The 15,010-nt window shown below is 41.8% G+C and overlaps 1 protein-coding gene across 8 annotated transcripts in view; it reads left to right on the plus strand.

Annotated features, from left to right (window-relative positions):
• pdlim5a (PDZ and LIM domain 5a) overlaps positions 1-15,010 on the plus strand; it is a 63,777-nt gene that overhangs the window by 30,333 nt on the left and 18,434 nt on the right. For 4 of the 8 annotated variants that reach the window (XM_047591715.1, XM_047591714.1, XM_047591716.1 and 1 more), the window contains exons 4-7: positions 7,524-7,563; positions 8,046-8,458; positions 12,647-12,819; positions 12,989-13,025. In XM_047591715.1, the coding sequence (XP_047447671.1) occupies positions 7,524-7,563; positions 8,046-8,458; positions 12,647-12,819; positions 12,989-13,025 (663 nt within the window). Of the gene's footprint in view, positions 1-7,523; positions 7,564-8,045; positions 8,459-10,728; positions 10,755-12,184; positions 12,206-12,314; positions 12,342-12,646; positions 12,820-12,988; positions 13,026-15,010 lie in introns of all 8 variants that reach the window. The other 4 variants (XM_047591718.1, XM_047591720.1, XM_047591721.1 and 1 more) reach the window with 4 other exon arrangements.

The raw sequence follows: 15,010 nt of genomic DNA on the forward strand, positions 1-15,010 counted from the left end.
TACGTTACCACGACAAACATGGCTCACGTTAGGCTGGGGCTTGTTTCCACCACCTCATTACCGTCCTAGAATTAATCCCTTTAAGTCTCATATGTGTCGATTATGTCGATAGATAGATATCTTCATCTACTGATGGCGAAATACGTAAGATACATTGACCTAAATGTGAGGTAGCTGCATTAATAGTGAGTCTGTGTTGGGTGCAAACCTTTGTATTCAGATATACAGACAATTCAGTGGATTCAAACCCCCAGGCTTTTAGTCTAGCCATATTGATCTGTGGCAGAGGACCAAGAAGACAAACCACATAATAACAAATGTGAAACACCTCATTTTCAATATAATCCACGGCCCGCTTCTATTTTTAAACGAGAAAAACTGATGGAAACAACACAGTAAAACACTTAAATTCAACCATGGAAACAATCTAACTGTTCAAACATACTCAAGTTTATGGTTTGTTTGTTCTTACTTTAGTTTATTCAACTTTTTGTCAACAAATTACCGCACTTTTTTTTGTTTTGTTCATTTGGTCTGGTCAGTGCCAGAGCTTCTTTTACGATCTCATATGACGTCATGCAGACAAGCTGAAAGGTCTGTCCGGCTTCCGTGGAGATATCGGTGGGCGGTGGTGGATAAGGAATGTGGATGATCGCACAGAAACACGCACAAAACCCTTAAGCAAACATGCAGTAATACAAAACTGGATCTGGGAGTGACCCTTTTCTTCTGTGGCTATTGCTAATGTGAGGACTGATAATGACAGGGAGGCTCAGCTTGCACATCTATTTAAAGACTCGTTCGAGATAACACATCTGTCTTGAAACAAAATATAACGCTGTTATCTTTTGGATTTATTCACATTCTATTCAAGTAAATGTTACAATGTTCACTCATCATCCATCATCCTTTTCTCTCTTTGAGTTAATAATCGACATTACTGACTGATTCCTTCTACCTCTATTACTTCACACTCACCACACACATAAATTCACTAATCAGGTAGCCAAGTGCTGAGTCACCGTGCTCTTCTGTGTGCCACGGCTTTTTCTCCTCCTCCTGGTCTGTCTGCTTCAGTTTAGGGTAAAACTGGGAAATAGTGTGAAAACCAAACCAGCCTACTCGTTCCTCTTTTACCTAATAAGGCGCAGAAAAATAAATAAAGAGCGCTCGGAGTGCCCGTCCAAACTTCAGGAATGACGACGGCATACATTTTATACGGCTTTGTGTTTTGTTTTAATCATGATCAATTTCCTTTAAAGAAAAAAAGAAAAAAAAATGAGTGACCTCATTGCAGGGAACGAGAAAGACTCGTGGAAGACCAGTCGGTGCGGGAAAAGTGAGGTAATAATAAAAGAAAAGGATGCAAAGGTGCTCAGAAAGAGTAATACTGAGAAGGAAAAGAAACAGCAGTTAAGTGTAAGGGATTTTTTGACTGTGAAAGAAAGAAACACACTAAGTTAAAACTCATGGGCACAGTTGTGTCTGTACATAAATTATCTAGCTGCTTAAGTTTTTGATTTACACAGTGAGGTTGGGAATTATTAGTTCCTTGGTCCTATAAGAGAAGAAAACGTACACAAGTCACACGTTTGAAAAATGTATCAGAAGTATATATTTTTTTTAAACCTTCTGTCCCCTGTTTTAATTGTTCTGCTATTTTGTGCTCGGCTTGAAGACGAATAAATATATGACAAATAGAATTTAAAAAAATATATTAAAATATTTTTCTTATGTAGACTGAAAGTGTTCAAAGCATATCCATTTTAAATATGATCTATAGAACTCCTCCTCTAAAGTGAAGCAAGTATAGCTCCACCTGGTGGCAGACTGCAGTATAGCTCATGAGCGCGTTAGTGTATCTATCTTTCAAGGATGGTTTCTGTCAGTTGTTGGATAAGTTTTGTTTGAGTTTGTTGTACGACGCTATAGAAACTATAGAAAACGTGACACGAGGGCTACTACCAGTTTCCATGCCAACCACTCCTTAAATCTGTCCTGTAGGACCCTGAGTGTTGTAAAATAAAGTAAAATAAAATAAAATAAATAAGTACAATGTACACTACAGGTCAATAGTTTTAGAGTATTCCAATATTCCTTTCTTTTTTTGTTAATGAAATCACTTTATTGTCTCCCTTTACTAAGCGCAGACCAAATAAACAACTGAAGTTAAAAAAGAAAAAATCATGGAATCAATCCAAAATATGTTTTAAAAACTTTCGACTCATGAAAGTAACCATCTTTGGCAGATTTAACACGTGAACACATTTGTGACAGTCTTTCTTTCTAAAATGAAAATCAAATACTTTTCAGAGTTCCTCCAATTTTTGTTGCAGAAGTTCTTTGCAAAAGTCTGTGGCACTTGTAGGGTGCTTTGCTTTTGCTCTTCTGTCCAGTTCATCAAAAACCAGCTCCATGGGGTTTAAGTCTAGAGACTTGGACCTCCACTCCACGTTTTCAAGCTTTCCATGTAGTTTTTACCCTTAGGTAGTTCTGGTATAGCTTGGTCTAAAGTTCTGGGACATGGTCTTGCTGTAGGATGAAGCCCTGACCAACTATACCAGAGGATACTGCGTGCTGCTTTTGACCGGTAGAGCAGAGCACAGATTTAATTAAAACAAAAACGTGAGTGAATCCCCCAGGAGTGTGATATGGTCATCATAATGCGGCTCCTCGTGGCTTCAAGTTTGCAAGATGGCGAGCAGTCTGTGATTTAAAGTGACTTCAGTTGGATGAGATAATTCCCTTCTATTCTCTTTACCAGGATTGCAGAAGCACACAAGAGCCGCCAAAAAATGCCTCACCAAGACCATTCATGCATATATGTAAAATCATGGTTGTCAAGTGTATTAAAGGGAACTGAAGTACAATAAAAATACGAAATGTCCAAGGTGCATTAAATCTAAAAAAAACTGAACTTGGACAGGCGTTCTTGGGTGTCTGTTTGCATTCATGAGGTGCAGATGCTGGGGAATAAACTGGTCCTTGTAGTCTGTGTTATTACGCTACCCCAGTTACATTTCCTGGGCCAACCTGTCATGCCTGAAATCGCTGTCACCGCACCCTACACACTACATCACTGTGCGCGGTGTGTGAGTTTGCATTTGTATGAATGTCAACTGGCCTTTGTCCATTCACTGCCTCTGACGATTCTGTCATCCAAATGGCTGCACGCTCCGTTAAAGACCTGCTCTATGCTGAAATACAATCACGGTGAGGTGTACGCGCTGCTGCGTGAAAAACCACAGACACGTTAGCAAGAAGATATACATCCAGGTACGTGTTTCTGTGTGCGCTTTAAGTAATTAAAAACGGCAGAACATGTACTGAAGGCTTTTTAGAGGCCGCAGATATTACATCACAGACTCCCTTCTTCTTGCAAGGCTCCTTCATGTACCAGAGCCTGCCTGTTTGTGGATCTGTGCCTCTTGTATGTGCATCATAACTTTATTTGTGCAGTGAGGTGTGTTTCCTGTGCTCGGTTTGCTCGAACAGATCCCAGTAAGTGTCACTTCCACTTCTTCTAGTTCAGTCTTGAATACGAATACACACACACACACACACACACACACACACACACACACACACACACACACACACACACACACACACAGGGAAAAGCAACCTCTTATTGATTCAGTATGGCCGCCCAGTTGCTGGTGAAGCTGACGCCATGTCAGGTCACGGCCCTGGAAGCATCGGTCAATGATGTCATTTGAATGAGAATAGGCCGAAGAGATTAAACACAAATGCAGGACAGAGAACACAAAACAGCCTCGACAATGACATGGGTTATTGAAGCACAAAGCACAAAAGAAGATTTCATCCTTATATTTATGCTATTGTAAATTATTGCTTACATGTAGCTCCTTTTGTGTAATCGTGTCCATAGAATTTTTTCCTTTCAGCATAAAATACAATCATAAGAAAAAGATATTAGTCTTATTCAGATGTTCAATGAGTGTAAACAAGAACAACCAAAGTGCTGTAAAATACAGGTGAACACAAATTCACAGAACATGGGCTGAGATATTAACATATAATCAACTCACATGCAGTTACAGTGTATACAGCTGTTGTACTTTTTTATATCAGGCCTGGAAATTCAGAAAAAGAAGAAGAAATGCCGAAGAGGGTGGAAAGAAAACACAGAAGAGCTCATGAAAACGTAGTGGTGATGTTATGTACAAGCTATTTAATTAGGAAAACCTCCAGAATTAGACTGAGGGGAACAGGCTTTCAAAGCGAGTTAAATATAACTGCGAATGTTTTTCTACGTAATGTGGAAATTTGTTGAAGCATTACCGCTTTAACTCGAACGTGCACTCTGATAGCGCAAAGGTACGAAAACAGCTGCCGCCGTTAAGAATCCCTGGGAAAGACTCGGAGACTCGCAATTACTCAAACAAGACGGATCGTTCTGTCACGTGATATAAAAACTTCAATGAACATGAAACAGAGTAAAAGAAACGCACACGCATGGGACCTGACAGCTCACATAGAACATGCGCCGTTACAGATGCAAGGGCAGAGAGCAGAAACATGTTTTATAGCAGCTGCTGTTATAATCTGAAATTAAACAACGAGAACACACACATATGGCACACAGACCAGCGCAGGCCGGCACTCGTATTCAGTGAGTGTGAAGGGGGGTAGATAAACCAACTGTCGTGGTTGTCACTGTCACACTGTCAGGCGTGTTCATTGTGTCAACTTAATCTCTGACCCTCACACATTTCAGTTATGAAGAAGAAGCATTACTGTGTCTCACGTAATGCCTTCCAGCCCCTCTGGTATGATGAGAGATACAAATATCTTGGTGTGGTTACTTATGGCAACAGTCAAAATGTAAATAAAATCTGGCGTAGCGCTTTTTCAGATTGGTTATTTTTCACTATGAATCTTTGTCTGTGTTATCACTGATAGCTAATGTGTCAAGATTGTAGTTACGCTAAGTCGGAGGCTTCGAGGTGCAGGGGTTGAGCATCTGACTTCTAGGCAAAGATGAAATTATTCAAGTCCCGCTAGAGCTGTAACATATAGGCATTCAATACCAATATTACACTTGACTTTTCGCAAATCCTCTGAGGAAAGACTTGTGAGTTAAATTAGGGTCTGGTTTGTGCTCGCTTTCTCGCTGGCGTATCTTTTTTCAACATATGACAGTAGCACTCTTTTCCAGTTATAGCAGCAGAGTAATCGAAGCAACAGCGCACAGATGACGCCGTCGTGTTTGGGATACCTTCTCGGTACCCCGGTGTTCCTCTTCCTGCTCTATATGCCAGACATGTTTCCGTGCCTTTGGCTGTGCGAGTGAGATCACTGCTGCCCACAGATTAGCTGTGGGTATCTGTTGGACTATTTGCAGTATTGTTTGTACATGGAAACCCACAGGGCAGCGATACAGGTGACACAGTCTTAACAGAGACGACAAGACAGGTGATGTGTATTGTCACTAACAGGAATGCATTGTACCCTTCAGTATTGAGCTTCTGTATGCCAGTTGGCTTCATACTGCAACAGTTACGCCACAGTCAGGGCTACTTAGCTTTCCGTATGCAAGAGTATTTATCAGCAATAGGCGGTTTGGTCTTCCATGTCAATTTTCACAGACCCTGGCAGACCCTAACACCGGGGGGTCCGCAAAGGTACTGCAGAGGAGTCGCAAAATCTTTGGTTGATTAGACACTTTTTGTATATATACTTTTTAAATTTTCCCCATCACATTAAAATTTCTTTAAATACACATTAACGCGAATCCAACGTATTTTTGTAAAGAGATACATGGAGTAAGAAGACGCCAGCAAGTCATCTTTCAGTCACCACCTGTCAATCTAAGCCTCCTCTACAGGCCCCGCCCCTATCGCTGCTGAGCCAATGATTACCGCTGACTCTGTCAGGTTCCCCGCAATTGGCCGAGAGCCTGTTCAGACCCCAAGGGAAATCCCAGAGGCACACTGCAATGTTACGGCCGCCCTACTGTTGCACATGTTTGAAATTAAAAAAATGAATAATTGAACCTGCGTATTATTTGAATAGCCTAATACTGACTTATATTTGTAAGTAGCTCTAGGCGGAATTTAGTATAGGACACATATAGCAGGTAGGGGGTCCCCACTTAATCTCTCCATCAGTTTGGGGGTCCTTGGCCTGAAAAACGTTGAAGACCTCTGCCATAGCTGTCTTGTATTGTTTTGGATCAATAAACACAGAATACATGGAGCAAAGGTTAACTCAGGGGGCGTGGAGTTACAAACATTGCATGACTCATCTTCTGTGAACTGAAGCTGGAAATATAAATAAAAATTAACCCAACTGACAGAAAAGACACAGCGGTGACTAGCTTATGGCTCGCAACGGCATATGCTACGTGCGTATGTTATGACGTCTAAGCTTTTTTCCCCATTCTTGCTGCATGATACACGGCCATTTAAGATCGTCTCATCTCATGTGGATGGAACTTGGTGGCAGTGTCAGGACCAAATCGAGTGTGAAACAAGAGGCAGATCTAAAAGGCCAAGCGCGTATCTGTATCTGGAGACTGAGGTGATTTTAGCTACTGCAGGGGTGCCGGTTCAGATTTACGGAGGTGAAGGACATGAACCTCCCCAAGGAAGTTTCGAGAACTGCTGCTCTGAAAGGAATGCGAGGCTGCTGACATTTACATGTCTTCGGTTACCGCAAAGTTTACTTAACCTTTAATTTATGTTAACTCAAGTGTTTTCTGCCTTGATATCATACGGAGAAACCGTTTGAGTCACATTCATTTGTTCCATGTGTGTAACTGTTTTTTATTGATATTGAGAAAATTCAATTATTTAAACAGTTTGAGCCTCAACTGCTGCTGTTTCGGTTCATTTTCCCATAAATGGTGTCCGATTGCCTCAATATTGTTTTAAAGCAAGCGGGCCAAGGAAGAGTGCTGTCAACAGATGAAAACTGAGCCCTAGTAAAATGAATATGTGCTAATCCGAAGGCACTTCTGAGTGTGGGGAGATACAGGCAGGTTCTTCAGATGGCATTAATGGGAGGTTGTGGCTCAAAGAAGAAGCAAGAGTATCAAACACCAAGAGTATCACATTGATACGGACCTTTATAGACTAAAAACAGCTGCCTTCTGAAGTTCATATATTGAAATGGACCACAACTTTCAGCTCCAGTAACTCAAGTTTCTCAGTTAGACACACACTGAGACTCTTTTGGACCCCGTCGTAGCCGATGACAGATGCCCATCCTCGTCAGTTTCCACGCTTGAAGCTCAGGTTCTAGTCGTAATTCGCCGTAACCACATTTTTTTTTTTAAAAAAAAAAAAACCCTCCCTGAGATCTGAAAATTTGACATATGGTCTTAGCGGTTTGAATCGCTCTATAAATATCAGCAAACACTTTGGAAGAGCTTGTGTAATTTTACCCACATGATGTCGGTAACAGGCACCGTTTTTCAAAGGGAATACTGAAATGAAAAATGATTGTGTTGTGGGATCATAACTCATGCTTTTTCCCATCTCTGCTTTTCTTTCCAGGGCCTCCAGTGTTCCTAAACCCCCTCCTGTGGCACCAAAGGTACTGTAAAAATTAAATACGACTCAGTCCAAAGCACAAATTCAAAAATATTATTGATTAATAAACTGTGAGGTAAGGCATGCCAGGTGTAATATTTTAGACATATACTGATTAAGATATTTAAAATATTTCATTAAAATGCCATGACCACCTGGCAGAAACATGTATTATATATTACATGACAATAAATGTGATTTAATTTCTCAAATTAAATTCACCTGGTGGGCCTTGTTTGTTTTGGAGACTTCTTTTTAGTGATTACACCCTTCTGAAGCAATGCCATACACTGTGTTGCATGATATTGGCGTTTGTCTTGGTTTATATACTGATGCTTTCCTATTCCTTTAAACATTCACGTTTCATCCAAACTTTGTTATCTGGTCAATGTGCATCACATATTGATTGATCATAACCTGGAAGGCATCAGTATAGTGTGTGCTTTGATGTGATTTATTTTTGCGTGTATCTGCATGCTCTCGTAGGGCGACAGATTTGACATCATCAAACCAGTTGCCATCACCCACCCCCCTCCTCCACCCCATCCTCACCCTCACCCCTCCGCCCACAACAAGGCCTCCAGACCGTACGGGGGCTGCGGGTCGGAGGCCGAACATTCCCCTTCGCAGTACCCTTTCGCCGCTTTTATCCCCTCCCCATCCTCCGCCTTCACGCCCGCCTCCTCCCACACCAGCCCTCCTCCGCCTCCTTCCCCACCTCCCGCCTCTTACCCATCCTCTGACTCCTCCTCCCCCCCTGTCCTCGTCCCGCCCCAGCCGTCGGTGTATAACACGCCAATCAACCTCTACTCCACTGAGAATGCGTGTGAGGTGGCCATGGGGCAGAGGCGGGGCCTAATGGAGAGTCAGGGCGGAGCCGTTCCACCGCAGTTTAATGGGTGAGTGGTGGCTAACCAGTCGAACCAATTAACCAGCTCTTTCATGTTCCCCATTTTTCATCACTGTGGCTCTGACAAATAGGAGAGAAGATCCTTTGCCCTTTTCCTCTTCGCCAATATTATTGTACATATTCAGTACAGGTGTTTGTGTAGGGGGAGATCCAAAAAAATATAAATTAAGAACATAATTGTTAACTTCTGAAATCCGCATCTGAAGTAGGACAAGAATACAATGAAAGAAAGATACAAAAAGCAGTCTTTTACCAAGCCTATTTTAAAGTTAAGGTTACTCAGTTAAAACTATATCTGTCATCACTATGTCTGTTACCCAAGCATCAGCTGTGAAACTGGTTTGGATTTGTAGAAAAAAAAAAAATCAAATCAAACAGAAACACGCTTGAATAAGTGTGTTCCCTGGTAAATCAGTAATATTCTTTAATACATAGGATAAGATGTTACAGTCCATTTTGCCAATATTCCAGGTAAAACACAGTCCAACAGAAAACCAACCAGCAGACTAGCAGGCTAGCAGGCTAGCTACCAGCGAGCAAACAAAAGGAATACACGGGGTGCCTGGCCTAGTCAATGACAGTCAATGAAGTAAAATGATGAGTGTTATTGTTCCATGTGTTTAATGTTGGTTTTAAGGCAGAATGTTAACTTTTCCTGGCAAAATCATCGACCATCGAGCTCCCTGAAAGTGGAACATATACCATACCAGCTGTGACCCATATGATGAGTCACAGCTGTTTCGGAGGCAGAAGTAAGACCTACACAATATTAGTAAGGTGGTCATAATGTCTGATCGATGTATCCATATATCCCAATTATTACACATGTCCTTCTGTTATTTTTGACATTAAATCATGAATTTTTAAAGTGGACCTATGTATGAGGATAGGACCACATTTACTCTACGTTAATGGCCATTCAGTTTGCGTGTTGGGACAAATTGACTGAATTAGAGTGAAGACGGTTGTTTGTCCCTCTGTGTTAGTTGCCCTCGATAGACTAGGGACCTGTCCAGAGTCTGACATGCCTTTCAACCAGTGTCAGCTACAATAGACTCCACCATTTGCGACCCTCTGGATGGACAGTGCGGATAGTGGTCATTTGAAGGAAACCATTACTGAGTGAAAACCATTCATCTTCTGTCACTCTACCCCCCGTTAGTCATTTTTATTTTTTCCCTCCAATCATTCACACCAAATGTGCATGTTCCTGTCTTTGTAAACTTCCACCATCATCTACCCCTTCTCTTATATTCTGTGCTAACTCGTATCTCTCCAGAGGCAGACTGAGTATAACTATGCTATGGTGCTATGACTAAGCTGTGTATATATAGCTCACATTGGAAACCTGAACTGTGCTGCATTCTCTGTGCTCTTGTATGAAATCCGGCAGCCAGTAAAGGCCTTAGCCTTCAATCCATGTAGATTCACACTCTGCGGCCTCCTTGCAAACTAACACGCCTTCACCAACCCGTTTCATTCCACTTTTTCAGAGATTGGTCTTAAAACAACTTGGGACGCATGGATGGTTTTTGATTTATTGTACTTAACATACCAAAACAGAGTGAATATATTCCTTTTCAGACTCATTACGTCTCAGTTCATTTCATTTATACGCTCTCTCCGTGCCCTTTTGGAAAGGGCCTGTGGTTTTTTTTTTCCTTCTTGCGAGACTCAGCAGACACCGATGATCTGTGTACAGTATTATCTTACACCATCATTTACACACACCCACACTCAAGCTTCATTTCAGCTGGGTACATAACCTTCCCCAACTATCGCGGATGACATTTCATGACAGATAACATTAACGACTTTATTATAGCTTGTATTTAAAGCTTCCATTTGGTTTATTCGGTTTTATGACCCGCTGTACTCTCTTAAAGGATTTTCCCCCATCCTCTTTGCTTATATTTCCAGTAATAGATCATCCAAATATCATTCACAGTGCATACTGACATACAAATATACAGAAACAGGTGTGATCTTACAAATGCATTGTCAAGAATTAAGGTCTGCAGACAGTATTTTATTCCAGTTTTCCTGAACCCATTTGTATCAGTGTGTGGCTGAGGTGCCTACACTGGGCGGCATGTGTGTCTTCTGTTGTGTCCTGTTTGCATGCTGTAAATGTGCTGTGTGGTTTGTTTCAGAGGGGCGCTACGAATTACACAGAATCTTTCAGTGTTTTTACTGTAAGATTTTCTACAAGTGTCGTTGCCCTCCCTTTCTTTCAATCCCTTCTGTTCTGCTTTTCAGAGTGCCGTCGCTCCGCCAGTCACAAAGTTAGTCTCTGAAGCATGTCCACTCTTTGGCTTCGTGTTTTCGTTACCTGTCCACCTTTCTTTGTGCATGCAAATACTCACTTTATTGTTTGCAGCGTGTATTTTAATAGCTTACGCTTTCTTTTAAAGTCATCTATAGTAAGACAATTTAACAATATCCTTAAAAACAATGATGTTTTTCATCAGTTTGATTTATTTAATGCTGGATCGTGCAAGAACTGCAGCACGTGTTTTAGCTAATTAAAATCAATCCCGATATTGGAATGTGATACAGTACCCCAAAGCAGCCGTATACGTTTGCAACTATAAATCTCAGATATCGATGCACGCCATAACACACACTCTCTCTCTCTCTCATACACACAAAAACCCACACGGACAATACTGTCCCATACTTCCAGTATAACTGTAGGTGTGTGACCAGGCTCACATAGAGCTGTGGACACCACCACACCCCCCGTAGCTGCTGCCATAACAACAATGTGTCGATACTTTTAAAATCATCTACAGCAACACGATTTAACAAGATCGCCAATAACAACAACCTTATTCATCAGTGATTTAATTAAATTTGGATCGTGCAAGAACTGCAGCACATGTTTTAGCTAATTAATATCGATCCCGATATTGGAGTGTGATACACTAACCCAAAGCAACCGTATACGTTTAAAACTATAAATCTCAGATATTGATTGCATGCACATGCACATGCACACCATAACACACACACACAGACGATACTGTCACGTACTTCCAGTATAACTGTAAGTGTGTGACCAGGCTCACATAGAGCTGTCAACACCGCCACACCCACGTAGCTGCTGCCATAGCAGGAATGTGTTGATAGACACAGATAAATCTGTCTATTCAGTGGCCTAGGTGAGGTGGTTGGTTGGGGGAGTGATTTATTGACAGCACTGGCTAAAAAGTCTTCAATGCCTCTGTGTGTGTGTGTGTGTTTGTCCTTAGTGTTGATTTACCAGCAAACAATTAGTAATGGCCTGTCAGAGCCCCGCTGCCAAGGACGAGTTGCAGTTGTGTGCACATTCACTGTTCAAACAAACACAAACTGTTCTAATCGCAATTTATACTTCACACTTCTAAAATTGAAAATGGATGTTTGTCGACATCATTTGCAAACATTTAAATGTGTGTTTTGTTTTCTTAAATGACCAAAATTATGAATGACTACAGGGTTTCAGACAGCTCAGCAGCGCCGCCGTGTGGTTTGAAATAGAATGTACACATTTTAATTTGTCGTCATGTTGAAGGACATTTTTGGTGGTGTGTTGTGCATGCCCTAGCAATTGTGATTTTCTTTCCATATTCACTTCTTTCTAACTGCTAACATTTATGTAATTCACTCTTTCCATCGAAATATTTATTCTTCTTATTTCTATTTCTCTCTTCTTTCTTTACCTCCACGTCAGTGGACCTCAGAGTATTTTGAAGTAAGTCTTTCCACGACTCCCTTCTCTCTTTCTTTATGAGTGTTATGAATGTTGCAGTTTCATGTCCCTGGTTTGTTTATTTGTTTTTCCTTCTGTTCCTTTTTTACTGGTTTTCAAGAAAACCCCAGGCACCAAGGTATCAGGCTGTTCAGATATTAACACCAAATATATTTAACAAAGTGTGGTGTGATTCTTGAGGCTAGGTTTTTTTTTTTTTTTTTTTTTTTTTACCGTGTGTTACATTGTCATCTCTTGTAATCTACAACCATCTAATGCTTCATTGAGTTATTAAGTGTGAAGCAATATCAGTACTCGTACTGCATATTCATTTAAATGTCTTTGATTGAAAGTAAGCTCATAAAAAATGTTACCTTGATTGAAATTGCTTAGAATGTATTATGCCTGATGCCATCCATTCTCTTCTTCAATGTGCTTCCTCAGATCTCCCAGGAGACACGTTGTGGACACAGACATTCATTTTTACCATGTGCCCACTCACGGTGACGCTAGCAGAAAGCGCATAATGGAGGACACGGAGGACTGGCGCCCACGCACGGGCACCACCCAGTCCAGGTCCTTTAAGATTCTGGCCCAGATAACCGGCACAGAGAATGGTATGTCATTAAAAGAAGTACACATAGTGACTATTTTTTGACAGCCCATGTAAACTCAGTGGATATTGACTATAAACCAAACCTGAGACGCATAATGCTCACTGTGCAGTATATTGCTCTACTCTTTTTTACAGTGCGCCCATCAGTATTTCTAATCTTTGCTTTTCAGTTCCAAATGAAGAGGCTGAAGACGCCAAGAAGACAAAGTAAGCGCATGACCCCCTAATATTTCTTTTAAATTCCTCAGTTGGATGTGTCCAACACAAATCTACATTTATGAAGCAAACCATTAATCTGGTTCATTGTGGCACAATTCTGGAAATCATACTGATGCTGTGTGGGCAGATCCTGTCTAGACAGCGGAGGAAGGATCGTATTTGATCCATTAAGTCAAAAGCCAGACAGTGTATGCAGCCGAACAGTCTGTCATATCTCAGTAGCTCCAAAAGCCCAGAAATTCATTTTGGTGTTTGAAGTGTCCCTTGAGATTGCTGAAGATTGATTTAACGTGCCAGCAGAAAAGCGTCTTTACTAATCTTTACTTGAGTGTTCAAGAGATAGTTGTGGTGTTCCTCAGGGTGGTTTGTGGAAGTGACAGCCTTGGTGTGCTGCATGTTGTGCTGCTGTGATTGCCTGGTCAGCCGTGGCTGCACTGTGGTCTCACTCCCATGTGACGCAATCCATCGGCCGGCCATCGCTCTCTCTGGTTTGTGGCGGTACGTGCGATCGCTGTGCGTCTGTGATCACTCATGCTAACATGCAGACATTCCTGCTGACAGTTGGTATCGGTGTGTGGCTTCATGGTTAAATTAACGGAGCATATTCAGTCTGTCCTGATTTGTGGGCTGCATTTGGATATGGTAATCATGAATTCTTGTGACTGTTCATCACATCTCTTTCTTTTTCAATATGATGATGACGACTGCAGTAAACTGTCCATCTTCACCGTGTCTAAATGTTTACTGTGCATCATCCCAGCCTTTCCGTTTTCCGATCATTGTGGCATGGCTTGTGGTGCATCTCGGTGGGGTTTTTGCAGGGAAACTATTCTACTTTTCCTAAATCCTTTTTTTCCTTCTTCTCCGGTGTCATTTTCTCTTCTCTTTCCCGTGGCCGCAGAGTGAACAAGACCACCACTCGGTTGGTGATTGGCCCCAAGTACAACGAGCTGAGGGACTGGCACCACGGCGTGTCCGCTCGCACCCTTAATGTCCAGTAGACTGTGTCTGTATGGGCGTGTGTGTGGGTATGACTGCCTGTGTGTTCAAATAAACCAGTTAGGTGTTTGACTATGAAATGGGCTGTTGAAGGAATAAAAGCTTGTAGATTAAAGGGAGTAAAGGAAGTAAAAGAAAGAACACTGGAGTGTGTGTATGCTGTCTTGTCCTTCACCACTGGGCCCTTTCAGTCCTTTTATCAATTGTAATTTATGTGCTTTGCGCACTCGACTGATTCCAAATCTAAATGTATAGATGCTGAAATGAACAGTGTGTGTCCACTTTCACCTCAGTAGAAACAAATTTATTCAAGTGTGTCTGAATGCTACTTTTGATGGATCCGAGATTTCGTCGATAAGGTGGTATATCCCAGAATATTCTGGAAACTATTCAATCATAGTGCACAATGGTCAGCCACAACATTAACACTACTGACAGTAGAAGTAAAGTATAGTAGCATTCGTGTGAGTGTTAGACACGTACCACCCACCTAGACCAGACCAGGCACCCCCATGTCAATGACACTCCTTGATGGCAGCAGCCACCCCCAGCAGGATGCAGCCTGACTCGGACAGACACAGAAAATGGTTTACAAACAACAAAAAATGTGAAAAACAGCACAAATTGCTGACCCGGCCTCCAAATTCACTAGGTCCCAAACTGATCAAGTCTCTGGAGCCCTGATCCACGGAGACCCCTCCCCTCAACACACAGGACCCAAAGGCCCCCACTAACATAGGACACCCTCAGAAGGCCCATGTCCATTCTCTGATGAGTCACAGCTGTTTCAGAGGCACAAGCAGACCTTCACAATAGTCACGGTGATGTACCAACATTACAGAGTTGACAGACAAGGAATCCAGAACTTTTAAAAAGTTTTAAAGTGTCACCTGAGCTGTGTATTCGATCAACTATGCATCTGCCCACCTAGTGCATGTGCAGCAATGGTAGCCGGGACATGTACTGAAATGCAG

Source organism: Mugil cephalus, chromosome 8 (assembly GCF_022458985.1).
Source record: "Mugil cephalus isolate CIBA_MC_2020 chromosome 8, CIBA_Mcephalus_1.1, whole genome shotgun sequence".
Taxonomy (NCBI): Eukaryota; Metazoa; Chordata; class Actinopteri; order Mugiliformes; family Mugilidae; genus Mugil; species Mugil cephalus.